The 22912-nt window shown below is 40.2% G+C and overlaps 1 protein-coding gene across 1 annotated transcript in view; it reads right to left on the bottom strand.

Moving 5' to 3' along the window:
- The window catches only part of LOC121322504 (protein disulfide-isomerase A5-like), a 42652-nt gene that overhangs the window by 10582 nt on the left and 9158 nt on the right, over positions 1-22912 (bottom strand). The window contains exons 4-13 of the mRNA XM_041262602.1: positions 14885-14968; positions 14679-14724; positions 13518-13610; positions 12232-12292; positions 11447-11514; positions 10888-10979; positions 8109-8180; positions 3897-4033; positions 1608-1678; positions 351-514 (exon numbers count right to left, since the gene is read on the bottom strand). Coding sequence (XP_041118536.1) covers positions 351-514; positions 1608-1678; positions 3897-4033; positions 8109-8180; positions 10888-10979; positions 11447-11514; positions 12232-12292; positions 13518-13610; positions 14679-14724; positions 14885-14968 — 888 coding nt within the window. The remainder of the gene's footprint in view (positions 1-350; positions 515-1607; positions 1679-3896; positions 4034-8108; positions 8181-10887; positions 10980-11446; positions 11515-12231; positions 12293-13517; positions 13611-14678; positions 14725-14884; positions 14969-22912) is intronic.

The following is a 22912-nucleotide window of genomic DNA, read 5'->3' as shown; positions in this document are numbered from 1 at the left end:
TGAATCATGGCTGAGCTGTGCATTTAAAAGACGTACTTGTGAAGTCACTGCTGAGCTGTGCATTTAAAAGATGTACTTGTGAAGTCACTGCTGAGCTGTGCATTTAAAAGATGTACTTGTGAATCGTGGCTGAGCTGTGCATTTAAAAGGTGTTCTTGTGAATCATGGCTGAGCTATGCATTTAAAAGGTGTTCTTGTGAATCATGGCTGAGCTGTGCATTTAAAAGGTGTTCTTGTGAATCATGGCTGAGCTGTGCATTTAAAACGTGTACTTGTGAATCATGGCTGAGCTGTGCATTTAAAAGATGTACTTGTGAATCGTGGCTGAGCTGTGCATTTAAAAGACGTACTTGTGAAGCCACTCAATGATCTTGTCCTTGCTGCGGAGGTGGGGCAGGGTGTATTTCTCCTCTCCATTCTCAAAGTACTTGACTGTAGGGAAGCCGGAGATGTGGTACTTCTCCCCCACAGCTTTGTGGATCGTGGAGTCGACTGCTGCCAGCACACCTGGGCTCTGTTTCACAAACATGCAATATAAAATGAACATGAAATTATATTCCTTACACCTTTTGAGAATTACAAGAGGTTTGTTTTCTATGAAGAAGACAGAGTTACCAGATGGCACTTGCACCAGGTGTAATGGGAGTCAGTAGAGGGTACAGAACATGCCAACAACTCTGATATGAAGTCATATATTCAGGTGCAAATCTGACTGCAAGAACTGGGACACAGGATACAGGACAGGGAAATGAAATGTGATTTTAAATATCACAATTACCTGGCCTTTGAAATAAACACCTTTGTGCACTAGGAAAATCTGATGAGTGTTATTAAATGTGCTACCTGATGATAAGAGTCTTAACAGTTTTTGCAAGATCTTGTAATTGATTTAATCTTCTTACAGGAGTAATGGGGTGCTAACAACAAGCAAAACTAAACGGGCAAAATTCATCGGCTCCAGTATTGTAACCTGGCTTGGTTCATTATTGAGCTCTTTAATTCCACGAACAATAATAAGGGTCTGCTGCTTACTCATAATTCAGTACTTAAACCAAAAAAATATCTACAGTGTTAAAATGATTATTTTTACTTATTTATTTTTTTTACTTTTAAATACAGGTCACAGAATGAAAAACAAATGACATCAGAGCCCTGCGAGAGCATGATCACACACAGCATTCCCTAACGCTTGACCTCGGATCTGAACTCAAGCAATGAAACAGAGACGATGAGGAACAGATAACCGCTACACTGTTTACTCCTGACCTTAAAAACAAGTATTATCATCCAATCTGGACACTCCGTTAATCACATTCACATAATCCAATTCTGCACTCAACTAACCCGGTCTTTGAGAGAGAAGCAAGCAGACTGCAGCTGCAAACTGAGGCACGCCAGTAAACCAAATATTACATGTGAAGGGCAGCGCTGTTTACACCAGCACTATATTGTGAAAAACCTCAAATATGTGATTTCATTGCAGCCAGCCACTACGCTAGAACAATACTTGGTGATTACTTCCAGAAGGTGTCTATACTTTGTGTTACAAAATATATTAAAAATAATAAAGCATTTCTCTAAAGAAGTGTTCCAGTGAGGAGACTTACATCCTGGTTCTTGTTGAGGACCTCAGCAGCCTCGTCGTATTCAGGCTTCATCTTCTTACAGTGTCCACACCCTGAACACAGAACACAGGGAGCACAAGTGAAACGGAGGCCATTCAACAAGTTAGTCAGACAAGAAACACAGCATTTCAGAGATAGCTCAGTGCAGAGAGCAGACAAACGGGAGACTTCAGGAGCTGCTCATCAAAGGGATACAGTAACTACCAGGGAAAGCAATGCAGCGAGTGACGAGAGCAGGCTCAATGAAAACAGATCTCTTCAGGGATAGAGTAATGACCAGGGAAAGCAATGCAGCGAGTGACGAGAGCAGGCTCAATGAAAACAGATCTCTTCAGGGATAGAGTAATGACCAGGGAAAGCAATGCAGCGAGTGACGAGAGCAGGCTCAATGAAAACAGATCTCTTCAGGGATAGAGTAATGACCAGGGAAAGCAATGCAGCGAGTGACGAGAGCAGGCTCAATGAAAACAGATCTCTTCAGGGATACAGTAATGACCAGGGAAAGCAATGCAGCGAGTGACGAGAGCAGGCTCAATGAAAACAGATCTCTTCAGGGATAGAGTAATGACCAGGGAAAGCAATGCAGCGAGTGACGAGAGCAGGCTCAATGAAAACAGATCTCTTCAGGGATACAGTAATGACCAGGGAAAGCAATGCAGCGAGTGACGAGAGCAGGCTCAATGACAGCAGAGGAGATGTAAAACAGTGCATCGCTAGGGGAGATGTAAAACAGTGCATCGCTAGTGGAGACGTAAAACAGTGCATCGCTTCTTGACTTATGCCAATATCAGTTTTTTTTTTAGTCAGTAGTGATTTTCATGAAACTGCATCTGTGTACATAATAAATTAATTTCTAGCACAGTATTTGCTAACTGCATTGTTTACAGTATCCTGCTTATTGCCTGATACAGTACAGGAGTGACTTTCATATACAGTACAGGCTGCCTGCACTGCTTCTGTTCACTTGCACAGTAGAGTGCTGAGAAAGGCAGGGGAGCTGGGATGAATGGTAAAAGGGGGGATCGCTTGTGCTACAGATTGAGTTTTTAGCCCCATGTAGTCAATTAACTATCTTCTTTCTAACTGTTTCACAAGCACAGTGTGAGAAATCTGCATTTGGTTTCTTATCTGACTGTGTTGTTTCTTCACTTGTTGTGATGTCACACTTTGGGACTGAAGCCAGGTACATGATGTAAACAGAATACTCCCAGCAGTGGCCCCGGGAACCGAAACATTCTGCTCCATACAGGCCAAATACTTTATCAACTATAAAACAAGAGGCACGGCTGCCATGGAATTCCTGAATCCTCCAGAGTGCTGACATCATACTACAAAACAAACGAGAACACATCTGCAAATCATTTCCAAGATTTTTTTTTCTTTTTCTGCACAAGTTCAAAAGCACGGTCAGCTGAAACAAGTTTGTGATTCAAATGTTGGTTCAACCTGAATAAACACTGGAACTCAAAACCTTTAATATGGAGACACGCTTCCTTTTTTTCCCCTGAAGCCCTGCTTTCAATTCCTGAGGCAGACTAGCCTGGATTTCATCCACTAGCTAAACGCAAGCTTGCTGCAAGCCCCTCCTTCATGGGATACAAGGCCTCTGCTCAAACCCGCTTCAGCACCTGAAACTGCTCTAATAGTCTCCTGTTCATGTAGATCCACACACACAGCTGTCTGGAATGTGTGTTGCACTGTGCTATGCATACCATGTATGAGTGTAGGCAGTGTGTTTTCATTGATTTATAAAGCATGCTTCTTTTTCACTTTACTGCAGCTTCTATAAGCCTGGCAGCTTTGGGGTTAAGAGACATTAAAGAATCTGAAAACATCAGCTTCACAGATAATTGAAGGGCACATTCATGTTTCCCTAACAATTTTTGAAATTGAAAACCACTTTAAATTTTCCATGTGGGAAGCAGATTTCTGTTTACTTAAACTGGAGAAGATTCAGTGCAGCCATGGTAGGTCTTCCTTGTAACTGGCAAGCCATTCAAGACCCTTGATAAAGCAAATTTACCTCCACAAGTTAATTTAGCTAAACAACTCAAATCCAGCTGGGAACAGGAACACAGCGCAAAAGCTGGTAGTATAAAACATTTCCACCAAATTCAATTGTAGAGACACGTCTGTGTACAACATGCTATTCATAATGTTTTTAAAATCATGGAATCAATTAATTACAAAATGTAAGGTTAGCATTTAAGTATTCAAAGTGATATGCTTGTTTAGTGGATATATGTGACTCCCATGCAGTTTACTACTCACACGGGGCATAAAACATGAGCAGCACTGAAGGGTGATCCTGGAGGAACTGGTGGAAATTGTCGTCAGTCAGGTGGAACACTGCAGAGCCCTGTTCAGACCACGCCACCTCTGGAGCTTGGGGCTGCGGAGGCTGAGGGCTACAGGAGAGACATAAAAACACCATGGACTGAAATCATGGACTAATCTTCAGAACAGATCATCAGAGTTAAAAAAAACATCATGGACTGAAATCATGGACTAATCTTCAGAACTGATCATCAGAGTTAAAAAAAAAAAAATCATGGACTGAAATCATGGACTAATCTTCAGAACTGATCAGAGTTAAAAAAAACCATCATGGACTGAAATCATGGACTAATCTTCAGAACAGATCATCAGAGTTAAAAAAAAAAAACATCATGGACTGAAATCATGGACTAATCTTCAGAACTGATCATCAGAGTTAAAAAAAAAAAAAAAAAACATCATGGACTGAAATCATGGACTAATCTTCAGAACCGATCAGAGTTAAAAAAAAAAAAAAAAAAAAACATCATGGACTGAAATCATGGACTAATCTTCAGAACTGATCATCAGAGTTAAAAAAAAAAAAAAAAAAAAAACATCATGGACTGAAATCATGGACTAATCTTCAGAACTGATCATCAGAGTTAAAAAAAAAAAACATCATGGACTGAAATCATGTACTAATCTTCAGAACTGATCATCAGAGTTAAAAAAAAAAAAAAAAAAAAACATCATGGACTGAAATCATGGACTAATCTTCAGAACCGATCAGAGTTAAAAAAAAAAAAAAAAAAAACAACATCATGGACTGAAATCATGGACTAATCTTCAGAACTGATCATCAGAGTTAAAAAAAAAAAAAAAAAAAATCATGGACTGAAATCATGGACTAATCTTCAGAACAGATCATCAGAGTTAAAAAAAAAAAAAAAACATCATGGACTGAAATCATGGACTAATCTTCAGAACAGATCATCAGAGTTAAAAAAAAAAAAATCATGGACTGAAATCATGGACTAATCTTCAGAACTGATCATCAGAGTTAAAAAAAACATCATGGACTGAAATCACGGACTAATCTTCAGAACCGATCATCCCAGTTAAAAAAAAAAACATCATGGACTGAAATCATGGACTAACCTTCAGAACTGATCATCAGAGTTAAAAAAAAAAAAAAAAAAAAAACATCATGGACTGAAATCATGGACTAATCTTCAGAACTGATCATCAGAGTTATAAAAAAAAAAAAAAAAATGGAAAAACATCATGGACTGAAATCATGGACTAATCTTCAGAACTGATCATCAGAGTTATAAAAAAAAAAAAAAAAAAAAAAAAACATCATGGACATCATGGACTGAAATCATGGACTAATCTTCAGAATTGATCATCAGAGTTAAAAAAAACATCATGGACTGAAATCATGGACTAATCTTCAGAACTGATCATCAGAGTTAAAAAAAACATCATGGACTGAAATCATGGACTAATCTTCAGAACTGATCATCAGAGTTAAAAAAAACATCATGGACTGAAATCATGGACTAATCTTCAGAACTGATCATCAGAGTTAAAAAAAAAAAACATCATGGACTGAAATCATGGACTAATCTTCAGAACTGATCATCAGAGTTAAAAAAAACATCATGGACTGAAATCATGGACTAATCTTCAGAACAGATCATCAGAGTTAAAAAAAAAAAAATCATGGACTGAAATCATGGACTAATCTTCAGAACAGATCATCAGAGTTAAAAAAAACATCATGGACTGAAATCACGGACTAATCTTCAGAACAGATCATCAGAGTTAAAAAAAACATCATGGACTGAAATCACGGACTAATCTTCAGAACTGATCATCAGAGTTAAAACAAAAAAAAAAACATCATGGACTGAAATCATGGACTAATCTTCAGAACTGATCATCAGAGTTAAAAAAAAAAAAAAAAAAAAAAACATCACGGACTGAAATCATGGACTAATCTTCAGAACTGATCATCAGAGTTAAAAAAAAAAAACCCATCATGGACTGAAATCATGGACTAATCTTCAGAACTGATCATCAGAGTTAAAAAAAACATCACGGACTGAAATCATGGACTAATCTTTAGAACCGATCATCAGAGTTAAAAAAACCCATCATGGACTGAAATCATGGACTAATCTTCAGAACAGATCATCAGAGTTAAAAAAAAAAAAAAAACATCATGGACTGAAATCATGGACTAATCTTCAGAACAGATCATCAGAGTTAAAACAAAAAAAAAAAACATCATGGACTGAAATCATGGACTAATCTTCAGAACAGATCATCAGAGTTAAAACAAAAAAAAAAAACATCATGGACTGAAATCATGGACTAATCTTCAGAACTGATCATCAGAGTTAAAAAAAACAGCATGGACTGAAATCATGGACTAATCTTCAGAACTGATCATCAGAGTTAAAACCAGCAGCGGCAGCATGACATCGTGGTTAGGAAACAGCTGCAGCAGCAACCTTCCAGAGAAGCACAGCAACATCTGCACACTCCACCCTCCTTGCTCATTTTCTGAGCCAAAGAAAGTATTACTGTGGCACATTTAAAAATGAATGCACTGGAATAAACATGACCATATTCCGATAGCCTTGCCAGCTGAAAACCTTGTGCACAAGGCTCTCATTCAAAGCATGAAGCAGAGGCTACGTGTGTGAAATAAATGATATCAGAGTCAACTTGTATGAAAGAACAGCAAAATACACTTTAGAAAAATCTTACAGTATGTCTGGGAAATTGTATGAAGAATATTATAAGTATCTATATATAATATATATTATATATAATTATATATATATATATGTGTGTGTGTGCATCAATGTGTATCAGTGAGTGAGTCAGTGTGCATGTGTGTGAGCACTCTGTGTGTGTATCAGTGAGTGAGTGAGTCAGTGTGTGTGTGTGTGTGTGTGTATCAGTTAGTGAGTGAGTCAATGTGCGTGTGTGTATAAATGAGTGAGTGAGCGCTCTGTGCATGTGTATCAGTAATTGAGTGAGTCAGTGTGTGTGTGTATCAGTGAGTGAGTGAGTCAGTGTGCATGTGTGTGAGCACTCTGTGTGTGTATCAGTGAGTGAGTGAGTCAGTGTGTGTGTGTGTGTGTGTGTGTGTGTAAGTTAGTGAGTGAGTCAATGTGCGTGTGTGTATAAATGAGTGAGTGAGCGCTCTGTGCATGTGTATCAGTAATTGAGTGAGTCAGTGTGTGTGTGTATCAGTGAGTGAGTGAGTCAGTGTGCATGTGTGAGCACACTGTGTGTGCATCAGTGAGTGAGTGAGTCAGTGTGTGTGTGTATCAGTGAGTGAGTGAGTCAGTGTGCATGTGTGAGCACACTGTGTGTGCATCAGTGAGTGAGTGAGTCAGTGTGTGTGTGTATCAGTGAGTGAGTGAGTCAGTGTGCATGTGTGAGCACACTGTGTGTGCATCAGTGAGTGAGTGAGTCAGTGTGTGTGTGTGTATCAGTTAGTGAGTGAGTCAATGTGCGTGTGTGTATAAATGAGTGAGTGAGCGCTCTGTGCATGTGTATCAGTAATTGAGTGAGTCAGTGTGTGTGTGTGTGTATCAGTGAATGAGCGAGCCAGGGTGCATGTGTGAGCACTCTCTGTGTATCAGTGAGTGAGTGAGTCAGTGTGTGTGTGTGTGTGTATCAGTTAGTGAGTGAGTCAATGTGCGTGTGTGTATAAATGAGTGAGTGAGCGCTCTGTGCATGTGTATCAGTAATTGAGTGAGTCAGTGTGTGTGTGTATCAGTGAGTGAGTGAGTCAGTGTGTGTGTGTGTGTGTGTGTGTGTATCAGTGAGTGAGTCAATGTGCGTGTGTGTATAAATGAGATGTGATTACATGTGAGTGGTATAGCACATGTAGAGCTGCTTCTCAGTGGTTTGTTTATTTTCCAACACAATTATGATAACTCTATTCATTACATCAGCAACTGCAATATTAGTACCACCAAGGGAAAGCTGGCTGAAAATAAAACCTGGACCATCTAAACAGTGTGCTGGGCCTACAGTCAACTGCACATAATACACTTGCATGGACATTTACACAAAGTCTGCTTGAACTGAAGCTCACACAAAGTGTGAATATGCCTTTCCTGGCAAGCTGTCAGAAGTGAAGTTCCATTGTACTAAATACTAATCCCAGGGAATCAGCTCGGCCTTCGAAAAACTTACTTTTTCATCCACTCCACTATGTCTTTTGCTGTTGCCCCATAGCTTTCATAGTGGTGGAGAAACTTCCCTTTCCTTAAAATAAAAAAAAAAAAGGAAAAAGGAATGTTAGGCTTCCTGTAATGATGGAAAGGGCCAATGTTAATAAAGCTAATAAGGATCAGTGGTGTGGTCCTAAATCTGAAGGTACCAGAATGCCACTAAAATACAAATTTTCTTCAGCAATTATTCTACGAATTCACACGTTGTTTGTATCCTGAACTCTAGTATCATAAGTGATGCATTTCTCTCATTTCTACAGTCTTCATCAGCATGTTTAGCCTTCTTAAAAGTACATGGCAATAGAAGTTCTTAATTTGCCCTGGAAAAGAGTGTCTGCCAAATAATAATAATAATAATAATGTTCTTTTCATTGCATCAAGAGGACTAGTGTTTGAATCAGACAGTTGTGCAGGAGATGTGAGACATGACTTGCCTGCTGAATTCAACTACGCCACTGCTGCCTATAGAAAACAGTAGTGGAACTGTGTTCCAGCGCTACACCACGGATCAGGACTGTGTCAAGGTTTCTAAAGATATCCCTGAACTGTGTTCCAGCGCTACACCACGGATCAGGACTGTGTCAAGGTTTCTAAAGATATCCCTGAACTGTGTTCCAGCGCTACACCACGGATCTGGACTGTGTCAAGGTTTCTAAAGATATCCCTGAACTGTGTTCCAGCTCTACACCACGGATCAGGACTGTGTCAAGGTTTCTAAAGATATCCCTAAACTGTGTTCCAGCTCTACACCATGGATCAGGACTGTGTCAAGGTTTCTAAAGATATCCCTAAACTGTGTTCCAGCTCTACACCATGGATCAGAGTTTCTAAAGCTATCACTGTAAATGAAGGTTTGTGTAATTGGTCAATGATGACCTATTTGAAAGGCATCCTGGCAACTCATTTCCATTAGCATTTCACAGGTTGTGTTTACCATCACTGGGACTGATTGTAGAGACTGGAGGTTAATCTATACATAGTCTTTAATAGAACATGTCCTTAGAATTGGGAGCTTTGCACAACAATCTCTATTTGCAGGTGTACTGAAGGTGTACAATTGACAACCATGTCTCTAGAACAGTTTAATTCCACTATGATATTCTATTGAGCATTCTCAACATGTGCACATCTTCAATAGCATGCCAACGTTCAGAGACATCCAATCCTGTAGTTTATTTGGTTCTGTTATTCCCAAACTACTGAGCAGAAACCCTGGTTCCTTATCCAAGCAGATCTTTAAGTCCTTACTCACTAGAAAACATTCACATTGCAAATAATGTGCTAAGTCTAAACATGGAAGCTGGTGAGAGTGGCAGTTTGTAACTGTCACTAATCACTATGGCTCTGTGAACATTGCTGTATGTAAAGAAATGATCAAATAGTTTATTTTCTTACGGATCATTTGATATGCCTTTCAAGAAACTGTGCTTTCTGTCAGAGATAAATTGCAGACTCTATCCCAGATTAAACATTTTCATTTTATTAAAACAATTCAAATCCAAAAGGGAATAACCAGCTAATAAAAAAAAAAACAAAGCAAGTCTCTGACTGGGACCGTTTCCTTTTACTGTAGGTTTGTGTGTAAAGACACGTCTCAGGGAGGCACTTACTGCAGAAGCTCCTTTTGTGTTTTATACAGCTGCACCAGAACTTAATTATCCCTTTAGGGTGCAAAATGCTGGTTTAAAAGCAGCAGCAGCAGCATTGCAATGCAACGCGCAGCTCTTGACATGAACACCACATGCTGTTTGATTTGTTCCAAAACTATCCAGCCATTCATTTGTCAATTTGTTTGTCAATTTATAAATTGGTCAATTTGTCCAGCAAGTCGTTCACAAATTTATCAATTAATACAGTAATTCATAAACTTATTTGTTAATTCATCTAATAATTCATTAATTTGTCAATTAATTAATACGAAAGGCTGTAAAGGACCTGCAAATTTCCACAGAACGGGACAGTAAATAGCACTTTTCATAATTACATATTGCCATAATTTGCTAATGTTGCCATTTTCTTCAAAAGGCCTTGGGCAAATGTGAAATCTACTTCAGAAGTTTGATGCACTTTAAGATAGTGAAAACCAGCAACATTTCTTACGTGTCCATTGACTCCATAGAATTGGTTTTGTTGAATTCTCTGTATATCCCACAATGCTTTGCATGCAGTGAGACAGAAGTCTCCATTGAAAATCAGCGAGTCGAGTATCTTGTTAAATTGAATAGCTTTTGAAACGCCCTTCTAATAAATTGCAATATTATTGGCTGAAGCAGTTTTGAGTGAGGCTGGATTTTCATTGGTTAAAATATTAGTGTGTGCTCCCATAGGCTAGAAAGGTTGCAGTGTTTTCGGCACAGTGCAAGATTGACAGCTGGAAGTTTGTCTGTTTGTTGGGAAGTTTGCAGCAAAGTTCGTGACAAATGAATTAATGAATTAATGGATGAATTAACAAATATGTTTATGAATTAATTAATGAATTGACAAATTTATGGATGAATTTCTGGACAAATTGACCAATTCATGAATTGACAAACGAATTGAGAAACAAATTGACAAATGAATGGCTGGATAGTTTGAAGACACATCGGAGAGCTCTGAACACTCTGACTCACGCTCGGAGGAAGCCCCCAGCGCCCGGTTCTCCTGCAGTATGTTGAAAACCACCTGTAACATTCTCTTAACATCTAACAAGGCAGCCCTGCTCCATAACGCTTTCCACTAGGCAGAGTGCAGAACCTTACTCAAAGTAACAGAAGGTGGGATATCCCTTGACACTGAACTCCTGCTTGATCCCTTCAAACTCTGACGGGTGCACGTTCATTCCTGCAAGCACCTGGAAAAAAAACAGCAAGAAATGAACAGTGACAACACAGCTGAGGTGGCACAGGCTCGACCAATCAGCAGTCAATTAATGGGTAAAACACACTGCTTTACTTGAATGGGGTGAAGCGCCTATCATGCAAAACCTTTCACTTCCTATTGCAAGTCTTTTAAACTGGGCCCAATAGCTCCAAACTGGCCCTTACTGGACACAAACCCTTTCCAACACGGCCAATGAACCCTAATTATAACAGCCCTGTCAGCATGGAAGCAGCTCATTCTCTAAAATGTGTTTTCATTTGACTTTATGAAGCAAAATATCCCATTGCATAGCAGTTGAGCTTTTGCAAAGTTAAATGTGAGTTTCACTGACACATCACCAGGAATGGTTCTCACTGCCACACAATGCAACATTATTTCCTGTGCCACAATAAATGAAATGAAGAAGAACTTGTCATGGTCTTTAGACATGTCACTTACATACGAACCCTTGACTTCGGAGGCTGCCTGCTGGAACGCAGGCATCATTCTCTTACATACACCACACCCTTCAAAGAACAGACAAAGAGATCAAGGGGCCGCACAGAGTTTAAACTGGACAGGTTTCACAACAAACAGTCACTTTGGAATATTATTCAATTAAACTTTGCCTCATTAACAGCCAATTACAACCATTTCTCTCTTGCTGAATGCACTATGAGGAGGGTTAACAGTGTGCTGTTCTGGATAGTACAGTCCACACAGTTAACAGTGTGCTGCTCTGAATAGTACAGTCCACACAGTTGACAGTGTGCTGCTCTGGATAGTACAGTCCACACAGTTAACAGTGTGCTGCTCTGGATAGTACAGTCCACACAGTTAACAGTGTGCTGCTCTGGATAGTACAGTCCACACAGTTAACAGTGTGCTGCTCTGGATAGTACAGTCCACACAGATAGCAGCGTACATAGCATAGTTCTTGTAATATGTGGTTTTCATTGACATTGCTAATATTATTTTTTTATTATTATTGTTTATTTCTTAGCAGACGTCCTTATCCAGGGAGACATGCAGTACAATTAAGAGCAAGATACAAAATACAATGACTTCAGTCCTAATAAGAGCAAATACAAAACACAGTACGATGTGACATCAGGGCAGTTCAAGAGCAGATAAGAGTGTTGATAGTTACATCAGGGTTACATACGAGTGCAAGAGAAATACAAGACACTACAGACTGGGTTCAGTGCAGGATATGCACAGAATACAGAAAAAGCTAATCTTACATGGAGCGTAAAACATCATTAGAATTGGCCTTTCCTCCTTCTTCAGCAGCTTTCTGAATTCCTGAGGTCAACAGACAAAACCAGAGTAAGTGTACATGTCACTTCTACTGCATTGCATGAGAAATACAAGGAATGAAATCCACATCTTTGAAAGCAATGCAAGAGAGATATTCTGTTTCTCAATATGGAAATGAATAACTGACTGCATGTGGCCTCTTTTTCTCAATACACATTATCTCAACATCCTTCCCTTATTCTGGTCCTAAAAGCAGAGAAAAATGCACAATACCAGCAAGTGCATATCCATGTTCACCAATTCTCACTATAATATAAATTAATTACAAATACAATAGAGAGATAGATAGATAGATAGATAGATAGATAGATAGATAGATAGATAGATAGATAGATATAGATAGAGAGAGCGGTACAGAGATATATAGATCTAGAGAAAGAGATAGATAGAGATAGTGCAACATGGCAGTGTGCACATAGCATTAACGAGAAAGACATGGCAAACACATGTATACTGTGAACACTATAAACAGAGACATGGCACACACATGTATACTGTTAACACTACAAACAGAGACATGGCACACACATGTATACTGTTAACACTACAAACAGAGACATGGCACACACATGTATACTGTGAACACTACAAACAGAGACATGGCACACACATGTATACTGTGAACACTACAAACAGAGACATGGCACACACATGTATACTGTGAACACTACAAACAGAGACATGGCACACACATGTATACTGTGAACACTACAAACAGACATGGCACACACATGTATACTGTTAACACTACAAACAGAGACATGGCACACACATGTATACTGTGAACACTACAGAGACATGGCACACACATGTATACTGTGAACACTACAAACAGAGACATGGCACACACATGTATACTGTGAACACTACAAACAGACATGGCACACACATGTATACTGTGAACACTACAAACAGAGGCATGGCACACACATGTATACTGTGAACACTACAAACAGACATGGCATACACATGTATACTGTGAACACTATAAACAGAGACATGGCACACACATGTATACTGTGAACACTACAAACAGAGGCATGGCACACACATGTATACTGTGAACACTACAAACAGACATGGCACACACATGTATACTGTGAACACTATAAACAGAGACATGGCACACACATGTATACTGTTAACATTTTAAACGTAATTTATACAAACATTATGGACAACTTAATTTCAAGGGTATACTGTATCCAACCTTCTCATTTTCAACGTGAGTGACGTCTTTGGCTTCTGGATTCTCTTCCCATAATGGAGCCCCAGCTGGATCCTTTAGAAAAGCGACCATGGACTGCAGATACCAAGAAAAACAAACAAAAACACAAAACACAGCGTTTACTGAAGATCCATTGCACTGGGCTCGTCCAGTTCATTCCAATGCAGGCCTTTATTCCAGCAGGAGGGCCAGTTAATAAAACAAATCAACTGCTAACATCCAGCAATAAACGGGACGAGCCAAGGCCGAGTCCCCCGTCCAAACAGTTCAGATCTGTACAGCACATGTCAACCTGCTTCCTCTTATTTATATAGCATTGGCAGGGGCTGTATTAAGATCTTCCACAGTTCAGATCTGTACAGCACATGTCAACCTGCTTCCTCTTATTTATATAGCATTGGCAGGGGCTGTATTAAGATCTTCCACAGTTCAGATCTGTACAGCACTTGTCAAACTGCTTCCTCTTATTTATATAGCATTGGCAGGGGCTGTATTAAGATCTTCCACAGTTCAGATCTGTACAGCACATGTCAACCTGCTTCCTCTTATTTATATAGCATTGGCAGGGGCTGTATTAAGATCTTCCACAGTTCAGATCTGTACAGCACATGTCAACCTGCTTCCTCTTATTTATATAGCATTGGCAGGGGCTGTATTAAGATCTTCCACAGTTCAGATCTGTACAGCACTTGTCAAACTGCTTCCTCTTATTTATATAGCATTGGCAGGGGCTGTATTAAGATCTTCCACAGTTCAGATCTGTACAGCACTTGTAAACCTGCTTCCTCTTATTTATATAGCATTGGGAGGGGCTGTATTAAGATCTTCCACAGTTCAGATCATTAAGATAGAGCTTTATTAACCCCTTCATGCACATCAAGGACCTCAGTCCCACAAACCCATGCTGTTCACAGGTGTGGATCTTCAAAAGCCCAACCAGAATACAACTGCACTGAAAACCTTTACTGGTTCCACTGCTAAGATCCCAAAGTGATATGTTTTGATCGTTTCAGAAATCCTGATTACCCTTCTGTGCAGGTCGAAGCTTTGCTGCTTCACTCAGATGCTGCATTTAAAGCTTGATGCTTATTCTGTGCCATTTACAGTTTCATTAACTAAAAGCTTATTTGTTTTTTAATTTACCTTGTATGTTTCAGGTCTGTTATATTCTGTATGAAAGGTTCCATCCCTTTACAGAAAAAATAAAACAGATTAATCGTGTTAGTCATGTCAAATACAAACTCATTGCTATTTATATATATATCATTGTAATACAACAGAACATACTATGTCTCATACAAAGCCAATACATTTCTCTTGTACTTCATGTGAATGACTTTCCTCCTTACTTGTAATGCAGCAATTCAACTCCATTTTTCTTCGAGCCGGGGTCGACCTTCATCTTTTTGCAGAGCTTTCGTCCTTCAGAGTCTCTGGAAATGTAAAACAATGATTTACTTTTCAATAATACAAGAGGCAGAGGAGACAGTACAATTAACAGGTATGCTAATACATAGATAACTTCTTATTGAGCCAATCTGTTTGGCAAAGTCATCTGTTTCGAGGTTGATCCAAGTAATACAAGGGGCAGAGGAGACATACGATTAACAGGTATGCTAATACATAGATAACTTCTTATAGAGCCAATCTGTTTGGCAAAGTCATCTGTTTCGAGGTTGATCCCCAAGTAATCTTTGTTGTTTAGGGCACAAACACCAGAAAAGCAAGCATTGACTGTACTATCATCCAACCAATTAAGAGCTCCCACCTTGAACTATCTGATTCATTGTCCATAAGCCTAAACCATAGAGAAATACAAATCAACAGTGGTTGTTTAGTGAGGCAGTAACCTTGGAGACCTTCGACAGACTACGAGAAGCTTGAAGTGTTGTGGCACTGTGAGGGTTAACAAAGCTCACTAAAGAGACAGTTTCTTTTTTAAATAAAAAGTAACAGCACAATAGGACAAAATCTGTAACCACTGCTGAGCAATCCTGTGATCCAGGCAGGCAGAAAGTCTCCGGGGATTGTTGCTTTAATTAAGAAATGCTTGCTGCAGAGAAGCAGCAATGCGAATGCAACAACCCGCACAGCGGACAGCCTGGAATCCAAGTTCTCTGTCCCTGAAAAATTAATGAGCTAGAAAACTAGACAGCAGAAAGAAACAGGAAGCAAACAAAAGACTCTTCTGACACAAAGCTCAACGTGAACAGAAAAGTCAACAATAGAACAAAACTGCGTCCGCGATGGAAACTGCGTCGCTAAACAAAACCGCGTTGCTGAACAAAACATAGTTATGAACACAATATGGTTAATAACCTTTCTGACCGGAAACAAAGGTGAACCAATTTATTCCAGATAGGACTCCATGAAATCAAATACATACTACACTGAAGCCTGCAGACTGGCATTGTGTAGCTGCGGAAGAAACTGTTATTTTTTTTTTATTAAAATATATTTAATCATCTCCAATTTTTGACACCAGTTTTCTGTATCTGTATCCTCGGCTCACCACTTGCAACCCCACTGCCAACTCGGGGAACGGAGGCTGGAGCACACGTCCTCCGAAACATGCCCCTGCAAATCTGTGATTTTTCACACTGCGGATCCACAGCGCCGGAGGACAACACAGATCTGGAGGCTCCACTGCAGAACCACAGGCGCCCTACCGGCCACAGGGGTCGCTAATGAGCGGTGAGCCGTGGATTCCCCTGCCGACCTAAGCCCTCCCTACCCAATTGTGCGCCACCCCCTGCGAACTCCTGGTCACAGTTGGCAGTGACATAGACTGGACTCGAACCTGCGATCCCCAGACTATAGGGCACATCCTGCACTCCAAGTGGAGCGCTTTTACTGGATGCGCTACTCAGGAGCCTGAAACTGCTATTTCCTAATAAAGTGGCAGCAACACAATATACACAGGGGTTCATTCTCTTGTGTGGTATGCTTGTGTAATTATAATGCTTGTGCATATGTATATTATATTATTATATATATATATATATATATATATATATAATAATATATATATATATATATATATAAATATATATATTCACCATCTACAAGGTTATAGAATAAGTGGTAGATGTGCAATATGTGGTTTGATTTTCTACTGTGTCCTGTACTGTGCTTTGAGATCCTACTGTACAAAAGTGCTATAAAAATGCAAATAAGTCAAAATCAAATAAACACTATAAAAGTACAAAACAAAAACGCTGTCAAATAAACGTGTCAGTCAAACACAGTCTAGACCATTTTCTCAGGAAAACTGAGTTATCTTTAAGAAAGATAGAAAAGTGTGTTTGAACTGGTTCTGTCAAGATTACATTTCTATGTTGCGATGCATCTGGAATTCAGAGGAATATTAAAAGGGAAAGAATTCTACACATTTATTCAAGCTGCAGTGATTTTCTTACTGCTCCAAAATGTTGCTGTTTCATAAAAAATGTAAAAAAGAAAAGCTATGTGAAGAGAGATATCTACCCAGTTGACAAACAGGATCTGATAACAAGAATGTAATTTCTAATGACAACACAGTGCTGTCAGTGCCAAGCCAACTGTACAAGAAGCATTACTGAGAAGCGCAATCAGGACTGTGAAGCTGTGCTTAATGGAACTTCACCGAGTCACAACACAAGCCTTGCCTGAACCAGCTCCTGGCTTCTACTGACACTGGGCTAGTCCTGGGACAGCTTGCATTCAACAGAGCAGAGGACCATTCCCATCTATTCAACACTCCCTTACCATGCTTTATGAGTCTTACCAGTGACATTCCTGTCAACTGCTTACCTGAATTCAACAACTGTTTAAAAAGCAGAGGCAGCCATTACTTAGTGTTATCTGAAACTGATCAACACCTGTCAGAGCTCCATTCATTAAAACAATATTGCTAGCAAGTCATGAGAAAAGCGAGTGCTCTTTCATTTCCAAGGCTTGATTTACAACAGACCCCTGTGAGATTAAATCCCTTTTCTGTTCAGCTGCATTCCCTTCTAGCATTGGAAGACAGAGTTACATTTATTTTTGCTCATGAAGTCTGTAAACTGTTAACATTCTCCAGGTGGTGGGTTTAATCCCATGCCTGTTAAGGATCAATGCTAATGTATATACATTGGGATACCAGACACGTTCAAGTGTGAAGTTCTGTACCCAGCAGGTGTTGCTGATATAAACAAATCCAGCATGGTCTCCTCTGTTCTTTGGATGGTAGAACAACAGTTGTTTCAAACTTGGTAAACTACAGTTATGATAACGTTGACCGAGCTTTGCACTGTGACCCGCGCCACATTCAAATCCACTCCTGCAGAGTGACCCGCGCCACATTCAAATCCACTCCTGCAGAGTGACCCGCGCCACATTCAAATCCACTCCTGCAGAGTGACCCGCGCCACATTCAAATCCACTCCTGCAGAGTGACCCGCGCCACATTCAAATCCACTCCTGCAGAGTGACCCGCGCCACATTCAAATCCACTCCTGCAGAGTGACCCGCGCCACATTCAAATCCACTCCTGCAGAGTGACCCGCGCCACATTCAAATCCACTCCTGCAGAGTGACCCGCGCCACATTCAAATCCACTCCTGCAGAGTGACCCGCGCCACATTCAAATCCACTCCTGCAGAGTGACCCGCGCCACATTCAAATCCACTCCTGCAGAGTGACCCGCGCCACATTCAAATCCACTCCTGCAGAGTGACCCGCGCCACACTCAAATCCACTCCTGCAGAGTGACCCGCGCCACATTCAAATCCACTCCTGCAGAGTGACCCGCGCCACATTCAAATCCACTCCTGCAGAGTGACCCGCGCCACATTCAAATCCACTCCTGCAGAGTGACCCGCGCCACATTCAAATCCACTCCTGCAGTGACCCGTGCCACATTCAAATCCACTCCTGCAGAGTGACCCGCGCCACATTCAAATCCACTCCTGCAGAGTGACCCGTGCCACGTTCAAATCCACTCCTGCAGTGTTGAAAGGCCAGGGTAACGCAACAGTGATGAAACTGATGCAAGCAGCATAGCTGAACTACAGGTTTGCATTGCTGAGCACTGTATTGCTATGGAATGTGTGAAAACTAAAGGAAAGACAAGTACAATTGCAGGGAAAGGGCAGTAAATAAACCTCCACAATTACTAACCTGACTTCCCTATTATAACCGCGAAAGTGAAGTTAATAGCATAAGCATAACAAGCAGAAATACAGCATGAAATTCCACTAAACTGTTTTGAGAGTCACGTGTCGTTCTATGAGAACCCAGCAAACTCCTCTGCATTTTATATCCTCCCCTCTTCTTTATTCTCTGCGTATTCAGCATGATATTTCAAGACATCATGATTTTCCAGTGAATTCGATTAATCTTGAGTTGCCTGCCCTGTTGACACATCTGCATTAATTACTTTCTAGTGCTAATAAAATATATAGGCCTCTCAAAAAAGGTAGAGAAGCAAAGGGTATAGCTGTGTCTGTGTGTCAATTCCCTGGCTGTACACACACTCGCTCATTATCTGCTCTGAAACAAGCACATCAATGTTACGTTACAGGCACACTAAATGGCTTACACAGGAGCATAGCTTCTTATTAAAAGTATGAGCTGCTAATTTAGCACCAAACAACACGCCCACTTCTACACTCCACAGCCTTCGTAATTCCAGTCCAGCATTGTGTGCGCCAGAATCAAAAGCACAGAGCGCGAAAGATCATTATATAACATTGAAGCTTAAAAACAGACAGGTGAACAGCCTGAGTTTAGTTAGTGCTATGTGTTCTGAATTTTCATAACGAGCAAACATTAGCCAACTTACTACTGAAATGCCATTGCAAAAGTTATTTTTTCATATAATTATACAGTCTGTTGACAGGTCTTCTAATCCTAAATGAGACAATAATACTTATCTGGAGCCTTTTCTTTTCCTTGTTTGCAAAAAGACTAGTGAAAGTTCTGTACCTCAAACATAAGCAGCTGCAATGAGAAGGCAGGGCAGTGACAATGGGCTCTGGGATTCCTCTCAATCCTTCAACCTCTGTGGCTGCAATCCTTCTTATACCAGCAAGGAAAGGGGCTTCATGTAATCTAGGACAAGTGATGTGTGCAACAACACAAAAGTACACTGATGCATAATGAGAAATAAGTGTGTGCTACCAACTGCACACATTAACGCCGCCCTTGAATTAATGCCTCGCTCAGAGATCAACTTTAATAGATTTTTTTCTACCCCTGTTCAAAAAATAAAGAAACGCGCAACTCTGGCTATGTACATGTGACGCCCCCAAAGAGACTGCTGCCTCAGTCCAGCATGTAATACAAACTAATGCACACACACCTTAGTCAGCACATTGTATTTTATGGTACTGTCACAACAGAGACAACCCAAGATGGACTACTTACAACACAGCAGTCTCTTTTTTTTGTTTTGTTTTTTCCAGCAGAGGTCAGTGCCAGCACAGCAGGGGACAAAACACAGGCTGTCCGTTTACCTCGATCTCAGCTTGGATGGTTCTCTGCCAGTCACTCTAAATGTTTTTTATTCAATTGGGATTTTACTCAGTCCTTTACAGTTATATATATGTATACACACACACACACACACACACAGTGCCTTGCAAAAGTATTCAGACCAATGACCAATTCTCTCATATTACCAAATTACAAATGGTACATTGAAATGTCATTCTGTTGTCACGCTTGTGGACCGCAATTTTCAAATAGTGCCACAGATTCTCAATGGGATTGAGATCAGGACTTTGACTGGGCCACTGTAGCACATTCACCTTTTTGTTCTTGAGCCACTCCAATGTTGCTTTGGCCTTGTGCTTGGGATCATTGTCCTGCTGAAAGGTGAATTTCCTCCCAAGCTTCAGTTTTTTAGCAGACTGAAGCAGATTCTCTTGCAGTATTTTCCTGTATTTTGCTCCATCCATTCTTCCTTCAATTGTAACAAGATGCCCAGTTCCTGCTGATGAGAAGCATCCCCACAGCACTTCACTACTTCACTGTAGGGATGGTGTGTCTTGAGGCATGGGCAGTGTTAGGTTTGCGCCACACATAGCGCTTTGAGTTTTGGCCAAAGAGCTCTATCTTGGTCTCATCTGACAAAGAAAGCTTTTCCCACATCGCAGCTGGGTCACTCTCATGCTTTCTGGCAAACTCCAGACATGCTTTCAGATGGTACTTTTTGAGTAACGGCTTCTTTCTTGCCACCCTCCCATACAGGCCAGTGTTATGCAGAGCTCTTGATATGGTTGACTGGTGCACCATTACTCCACTCCCAGCCACTGAACTCTGTACCTCCTTCAAAGTGATTGTTGGCCTCTCTGTGGCTTCTCTCACAAGTCTCCTTGTTTGAGCGCGTTTGTTTTGAGGGACGGCCTTTTCTTGGCAGTGCCTGGGTGGTGTGATGCAGCTTCCACTTCCTGATTATTGATCCAACTGTGCTCACTGGGATATCCAAACACTTGGATATTATTTTGTACCCTTTCCCTAATCAATGCATTTGTATTATTTTATCTCTAACTTCTGTAGAATGCTCTTTGGTCTTCATTTTCCTTCAGATTCACAGCCTTACCAATGATCCTTAAACAGTGGGGTTTTTATCCAGAAAATATGACAGCAACCTCCAGGTGGAGGCCAATGGTAAGGTAATTGTGTCCTCGTTAGGGCAATTTCTTTCATTGGTGCAAACTGGGAGCTTCCACAGCACAGGGGTTGAATACTTATGCAAGCAAGATATTTCAGTTTTTTATTTTTCTTAAAAATATTTCCCAACATAAAACCAATGTCACCGTACAATAATTGATTTTGAGTTTAAGTGTTTAAAAAAAAAAAAAAAAATCAAACAGAACTAAATTTCAATGTACCATTTGTAATTGGGTAATATGAGAGAATTGGTTAGGGGTCTGAATACTTTTGCAAGGCACTGTATATAACCCATGATTACTATATCTGAGAAGATTTAGTTTTGGTTTCTCTTACAGAGAAATTACACACAAGCAGGTAAAAAAAAAAAACAAGTAGGTGTTGGAAAACATGGATTGAGAATTGATTAGCAGTTTGCTATGCATTTGGACTGGCAGAGCTATACTGGTGTTCTTTTCTGAAAAGAGACTAATATTGCAGATAGCAGACTGTTTGGTTCAAATTGCATGTACTGCTAACCACTGATAGAGACGATGCGTCTACAAACTGCCCAACAATGACTGCAAGCTAATGAGATAACAATGCTGTGGACTAGAAGGGAACAGGCTCTAGACTTCAGAGAGATGAAAAGAGATAATCCCACTGGCATCAAAGGGGGTCGCAAGGAGATAACAAAAGGCAGATGTATGGACCTTTTGTCTCCAGGAGTGTGAAGAATGCACTGAGTTCAGAGGTTGTCACATTAGACTAGACACACAGACACACACACACACTAAATTATCAGAATAAAGTGTTGTACCTTGACCATTGGTTAAGTGTAAGAGAAAGGGGAGGTGGACCATCTATACAGAAGGGTATTTAATGTCACGCAAACATTGTAATGTTGAGTTCTGTATGTCCTGTACCTGGGACCAGACTCCCTGCATATTTCAATAAACCTGGCAACTGATTGAAGAAAAGGACTCTGTGCATTTTCTTGAATCTACTTACTCACCATCTATTTTTTGTAAGTTACTTCAGTAGGATTTTTTTTTTTTTTTTTTTTTTTTTTTTTAACAGAAATCAAACCGATATTCAGAGGTAATATTTTTCGTTAAGAAAAGCAACTGCATCACACTCAAACTCCCATTCTCTCTCTCTCCTCTTCTTCTTGTCCCGCCCCATAGCAACCAATACAAACTCCTGATTTCACTGATACAGTACTACCCTGACCTCCCAACTCCCACCTAATAGGCTCTCATTAACTGTCTGTAAATGTACTGCATTCAAGCCCCAAAAACACACAAGAGTATAGTGCTGCAGATCGGAGCCTCTCACAGCGCCGCTTCTAAAATGCCTTAACTCATGTAATAAAACACTGCAGCGTTTGTAAGGCATAGTATTACTAATAAAGGCTGCCCTCATATAATCGCCTCCCTCGTTTAAGGGCCACAGTCATTTTGATCAATTTAAAATAAATGCTGCGGCGCCAAATTGAAGTAATACGGTAATTATGAAGCATCTCCCATAAATGCTTAACTTGCAGTTTGCATCAGTATTGCAAAACCCTGCTAAAATGTTTGCTGCAATCTCAGGATGTAAATAATAAAGTAAGCTTTTTAACACTGGCTGCGTCTAAATGCAGGAGACCATCAGGGCCTCTCACACATCTTGCAGGAATGCGTTTTAGTTCAAGGCTTTTAAAGGGTAAATCAAAACCGCAGTGGGAACACTGTAGATGAGAGACACAGACCCAGACG

Source organism: Polyodon spathula, chromosome 10, assembly GCF_017654505.1.
Source record: "Polyodon spathula isolate WHYD16114869_AA chromosome 10, ASM1765450v1, whole genome shotgun sequence".
NCBI classification, from domain to species: domain Eukaryota; kingdom Metazoa; phylum Chordata; class Actinopteri; order Acipenseriformes; family Polyodontidae; genus Polyodon; species Polyodon spathula.
The sequence above is the reverse complement of the archived record's forward strand: the minus strand, read 5'-3'. Positions and strand labels throughout refer to the sequence as shown.